Raw genomic sequence first — 5799 nt, 5'->3', positions numbered from 1 at the left:
TCATGGTGAATTTGCCAGCTGCTTGATTCCCACTTTTATGGCCATGTACAAAACCATGCATCAAAAGCTGGAAAACAGTCTGACTTCATGGTGTACAGCACCCTCACAGTCGGTTAAAATAATCAGTGTCAGCTTAATTTTGCTGCAATTTGATGTGCTTCTTTAAGCCACAACAGGCAACAAGATTTCTAGTGATGACTACTGCTGACTTTCGTGGTTATAATGAACTATCATGTTTCAGTTAAAATATATTCCGAAAATATTTTCATCGGTTCCTGTATATTCAAACAAGACAGAAGCCACCTATTATCAGCTTCTTTTCCTCCTCCTCTGAGTGACAAAGGCTGAGATATGCCTCCTTCCTGTATCTTCATTTAAAATAGCCTGACACAAGTGTTAAGAAATTCCTAGCTCTTTGCCCATTTCACAAATAGTGCCTATTCATAAAATTGGTGACTGGGTCTCCTGTCATTCTGACATCTTTAAATTAGTATGAAATAAAAAANCCCACTTAATGTGGGGGTTCCACATAACTGAAGCACTGTAAATATATGCCTGAACCTACAGTAATTTGTCACAACATATTCATTGCACCTGCTTTCCTGCTGGGATACTACAGTAAGAAATCCAATTTTAAGATTGCGCAAGACAGTTCCAAAGTATGACTTCATGCCTATTAAAGTAAAAAAATGCAATACCATCTAAAAATGTTAACATATGAAAGTTTTTCAAAGACAAAATGATAAATTTGTTTTAAAATTGCAAATTGTTAATGTGAAGGGTAATTAAGCTTCATAATGAAAGCCTAAACATCACAAGTATTAGCTCATGGAAATCTGTTCAGCTTATGCCGGCGCTACACGATGCTACGAACACCCTCCAACGTTCGACGCTTGATAGTTTGTCGCATCGTGTGGCCGAGCTTCCAATCTACGAGCTACGAATGTCGAGCGTCGAACATTCGCGTTTGGACACGTTCCAGCCACTGTCGGTATTTCTGCCCCGAGTCAAAGGAATTCCTAGAACGTTGGGAGGAAAACATTCGTTGGTTTGATGCACGGCTACACGAGTGGGTCGAATATAGCAGTCTTATCAGGTCGTAAATGCTGTAAGGAATTCCTAGAACGTTGGGAAGACAACATTCGTTGGTTTGATGCAAGGCAACACAAGTGGGTCGAATATAGCAGTCTATCTTGAACTATCAGGTGGTAAATACTGTTTGTTAAAATAGAGTAAAAGAGTAGAAGTAAATTATAGTCATTGATCTGTATTTAACAGGTCGGTATATTTTAACATTATAATTTTAACATATTAGACGGAGTTTTAAACATTTTTAATTATTTTTTTTAATATTCTGATCGTTCAATTAGGGTGTGATTTTACAGGTTTTTAAGATGGAATGGAACACTGAATTAATTATGGAATTTATCAACTTATACGAAAAACACCCAGTACTTTGGGATCCCAAGCATTCAAATCATAAAAATCGAAACAGTTTAAATGACGCTTGGCTGGATATTGCGAGTGAGTTTAGCATTGATGTAACTGTTGAATTATTACGAAAGAAAAAAGAATCACTTATGGCCACCTATAGAACTTTATCAAGAAAAGTACGAGACTCCGAAACAACTGGATCTGGAACCAAGGATGTATATAATCCATCATGGTTCGCATATGATGCCATAGACCGCTTTATTAGGGCTACAGGAAAGAAAACAACATCGTTAAGTTCAGAGGTAATTTTATTTCATATAGTTTATTTAATAAACAAAAAAACATTGTTATCAGTCAATTAACATAATCTTGCCATTCAACTGCTCCGTTAGTTATAAAATATTCTGCAAACTCCTTTCGAATATCTTTTGCCTCCTGAGATGGTTTTCTCGGTGTTTTGGAAAGAGGGGTAAGCGACGAATTGCTGGTCTCTTGGCGCCATGTTCCTGGTTTCAAATGTCCATCTTCTTCATAATCAAAGCTGCCATTTGGGCTATATATTTGCCTAGATGTATTACTTCGCCGTAGAAAATTATGAAGTAGTGCACATGTCATGCAAACCATAGCAGCTTTTTCAGGCTGTATCAACATCGGTGTTCTAAAAACGCGGAATACAGATGCTAAAATTCCAAAAACATTTTCTACAATTCTTCGTGCTCGACAAAGGCGGTAGTTAAAAATCCGTTCAATGCTACCCTTGGCATGATTTCCAGAATATGGTTTTAAAAGTGAGCTACTAAGAGGGAATGCATCGTCACCTACAAAAATGTATGGTACGCTCTTGTGGCGCCCCGGCAGAGGTTCGTTTGGTGGAAGCAAAAGTTCCCTACGTATCATTTTACGATAGAGTGTTGTGCACGCAAACACTCCAGCGTCGTTCATTCTTCCTTGCGCCCCAACGTCAATAAATGTAAAGCAATAATCTGCATCAACCAGTGCCAAAAGTATGATGCTGAACGATTTTTTATAATTAAAAAATTTCGATTCGCTATTAAATGGAGCTTGAAGTAACACATGTTTACCATCTATTGCTCCCACACATTGGGGAAAGTTCCATCGCTGATAAAATCCATTTGCTATTCTTCTCCAATCTTCCTCTGAATGTGGCAACTAGAAATAAAACAAGGATTATGTTTTTGAAATACTTTTAGTGGCATTATATATTTTTAAAATACGTTTAACCATTTTAAATGTCTTTTTTAATGAAAATATTTTAACTACAAATATTTTTATAGGAAACCGAGATTGAGGATGAGAATTCTCAGAATGAACAGGAGGTATTGAATGATCAAGAACTAGAAGAACAGGGAAATGAGCCTAACTTAGTCCGCGAAACAAGACAAGACATTAACAAGAATCCAGAGCGAGGATATACAAGTTTTGTATTGCCTCAAAGCGCTCCAGGAAATAAAAGAAAAGTAGGCCCCAATCCAGTCGAAGCAAATTTAGCTAAGCATTTAAAGCAAGCAAGTGATGCTTTAACAACTCTTACCACCAAATCGCAAACAAAGACATTGCAAGATGCACCTGCGTTATATGGGCAGCTGTTGGCTGCTAAACTTAGAAGCTTGTCACAAAGAACTCAACTTATCTTACAAAATAAAATAGATAACCTCGTTTTTGAAGCAGAACTCAATGAAATTGATAGTTCTGGTGCTACAGGTGGGCGTTCCGTTACTACTAACGTTATTTCCCCAGAACCTAATCCATCTGCATCAAGCAGTCATTCTTCTTCTAGCCCGAACTATGTAGCTTCTCCAGGACCCTCCCATACTTTTCAAGAAAATGCCAATTTGGTTATTACTTCTCAATCTAGTGACACCTCACTCGTAACCTATTTTTCTACTGCTCATGATACTTTAGATATCAGCAGAAATGATATGTAAGATAAATAATTATGTCCATTAAAGGCAATAAAAAAATAAGAATAACAGAGTTACATATTTCTTACCCGTATCTCATCCTTTAGTACTTCAATGAGAGCCTCACAAACATTGGCGACGATGCGGCTTATGGACTGATGTGATATTTTAAATAGGTATCCAAGACTGGTAAATGTGTCGCCACTAGCCAAAAACCGTAGAGTAACTGCTAGACAGTCTTTTACTGGAATAGCTTGTCTCATATTGGTGTCTTGTTTTTTTATTTTTGGCCCAATTTTATTCAAAAGATATTCAAAATCTTCTGCTGACATTCTACAAAAGTTCTCAAATTTTCCTGAGCTTTCTCTTCGTAAATCCAGTAGCATATCTGAGCCATTGTACCTAAAATATAAGTTTTGCTACAGAACATTTGAAATCATGTGCATGAATAAACAAACATTTTATTCATCGTCATTTCATTAACGGATATTTGTTCATTACTTACCGTCCTCTGCTCTTATTTAGAGATAACATCCACCATCTTCTTGTACGTCTTTTACGTTTCTTGTTTTCAAGTAATAACTTGGCACAAGACAATACTACTACCGCTGCGGCTGCAATTGCAACGTCTGTATCCTCCATTTTAGAACTACTAGGCAAACGTTTGTACCAAACAATTTTGGTTCAAGCATTCGCCACACCGTGTAGCAGATACATTTGCCGCACCAACTGTCGAACTTATTTGACTCAAACGTTCTGCCCAACGTTGGAGCCAACGTTTGTAGCATCGTGTAGCGCCGGCATTAGAGAGATTTTCTGATATGTTAAAATGGTGATTGAAACAATCCTTCAGGTTAATTTGAAAATGTGTTCGTATTTAGGATAGCATAGTCGATATAGTGAATTGCTATGGGCTGGATGACCGAAAGGTTGGCGTTCGAGGTCAAGAATTTTCTCTTCTCCAGATCATCCAGATCGACGCTGGTGTCCACCCAACCTCCTATCCAATGGGTATTGGTGGTTTTTACCCTGGGGGTAAAATGGCCGGGCATGAAGCTGACCACTCACCTTCAGCAAGTGCTGAGGTCAAGAAACTGTGGATCTATACATACAATCACCCATATGCCTTCATGGCACAGTGCTTAATTAGTTAAGCACAGGGACAACTTTACCTTTTTACTTGCACAAACTGTACAAATACGAATCAGGAAGATGTGTAATAATTATCAGTGTAAGTTACACTGACCTCTCTATACAAGTGATGGTTTTCAAGTGAAAATGTACATTCCTCCCACAATATTTTAATTTACCTATCACTGAGTAATAATTAATTCTTTTTCCATGTTGGAAGCAAAATATTATGGGTGCTTTCCTCTGTGTCCAAACGCCTTAGTTTATCCAGACCCATACCCAAATGAATGCCTTTACATACGTGTACAACAGCTCTTAAAAATGGTTGAAAACTTTTGTCAAAATTCAAATTTGGCAAGACATATGAGACATAGTCTTAAAATGGATTTCAAACGTTTCAGTGCTGAATATCTACTCAATGCATATAAGCATGTTCTGTTGCTACACTTATAAGACAGATACACAAAATCCAACACCAGTATTTTCTTATTTCTATCACAGCATATGCGGACACAGTATGGAGACTAAAAACATACCTCATAACAAACCTCGCTGGCAGAAAGGGGCTGATAGTGAGCACCAGTATCGGTAGGGGATGTACAATAGACTATCAGTCACGGTGCATGGAGAAACCCACCCCCTCAATACTGAAGCACTGAATCATATATGTTTGAGTTTTCTTTTGGAAACAGGCTAAAAACTTATACAACTGAGATTAACACTTTTGAATATGATGCTAACATTCCAATGTTGAAACTGGTGCTTTGTTGTGCCATTTAAATTCACTATAATCCCAGGACTCTCACGCTATTTACATTAAGTATCATTTATTTCCACCAAGTTTTATTACATTAAGTAAACATGCCAGGGGAAAATTAATTTTATTTTTTTCTAATATGTTAGATGCAGCAAAGGTTTAAACCACATATTTCCACTTATATGGTCATCATCATGACTTCTGATGCTACATAATCTGAAGTTGATACAGCATTTTTAAACAGAATCAATGAATAACACCTACCTGATGTCACAGCTACTAGTTCAGTGAGATTATCCTCTACCTTCATTCTGAAAGGCATACAGGAATCTGGCAGAGCTGGGCCACCTATCTTGTAGATTTTTGCATCAGAAAAAGCAACATCAAATGAATGAGGACATACTGGTTTACGCAAACCATAGAAATATTCACACACACTTGCGTCTCTTTCTTCTGCCCGTGCTCTCTGACTGTGTTGAACAACCTTTAAAATATACAGGAAGGCTCAATATTATTCAGTTGTCATAATTCTGGTGTAAACACACCATGCGTTTG

General features: G+C 37.4%; 2 protein-coding genes across 6 annotated transcripts; one reads left to right on the top strand and one right to left on the bottom strand.

Annotated features, from left to right (window-relative positions):
* The first annotated feature begins 1119 nt into the window (after positions 1 to 1119).
* LOC111865971 lies at positions 1120 to 3515 on the top strand. Of its 4 annotated transcripts, none has more exons than XM_023854418.2 (3): positions 1120 to 1208; positions 1386 to 1736; positions 2730 to 3515. In XM_023854418.2, the coding sequence occupies exons 2-3, from the start codon at positions 1395 to 1397 to the stop codon at positions 3378 to 3380; spliced, it is 993 nt and encodes a 330-aa protein (XP_023710186.1). In that variant the 5' UTR covers positions 1120 to 1208; positions 1386 to 1394; the 3' UTR covers positions 3381 to 3515. The 4 variants fall into 4 exon arrangements, with proteins under 4 accessions (XP_023710186.1, XP_033607943.1, XP_023710185.1 ...); XM_033752052.1 differs by having other exon boundaries at positions 1131 to 1208; positions 1371 to 1736; XM_023854417.2 differs by having other exon boundaries at positions 1192 to 1278.
* On the bottom strand, positions 1734 to 5731 carry LOC111865970 (protein ALP1-like). Of its 2 annotated transcripts, none has more exons than XM_023854415.2 (3): positions 5509 to 5731; positions 3446 to 3758; positions 1734 to 2604 (listed from the first exon to the last, which is right to left on the bottom strand). In XM_023854415.2, exons 2-3 carry the CDS (start codon positions 3740 to 3742, stop codon positions 1789 to 1791), a joined length of 1113 nt encoding a protein of 370 aa, XP_023710183.1. In that variant the 5' UTR covers positions 3743 to 3758; positions 5509 to 5731; the 3' UTR covers positions 1734 to 1788. The 2 variants fall into 2 exon arrangements, with proteins under 2 accessions (XP_023710183.1, XP_023710182.1); XM_023854414.2 differs by lacking the exon at positions 5509 to 5731 and adding an exon at positions 3862 to 5502.
* Positions 5732 to 5799: the final 68 nt, after the last annotated feature.

This window comes from Cryptotermes secundus, unplaced genomic scaffold (genome assembly GCF_002891405.2).
Source record: "Cryptotermes secundus unplaced genomic scaffold, Csec_1.0 scaffold4599, whole genome shotgun sequence".
NCBI lineage: Eukaryota > Metazoa > Arthropoda > Insecta > Blattodea > Kalotermitidae > Cryptotermes > Cryptotermes secundus.
The sequence above is the reverse complement of the archived record's forward strand: the minus strand, read 5'-3'. Positions and strand labels throughout refer to the sequence as shown.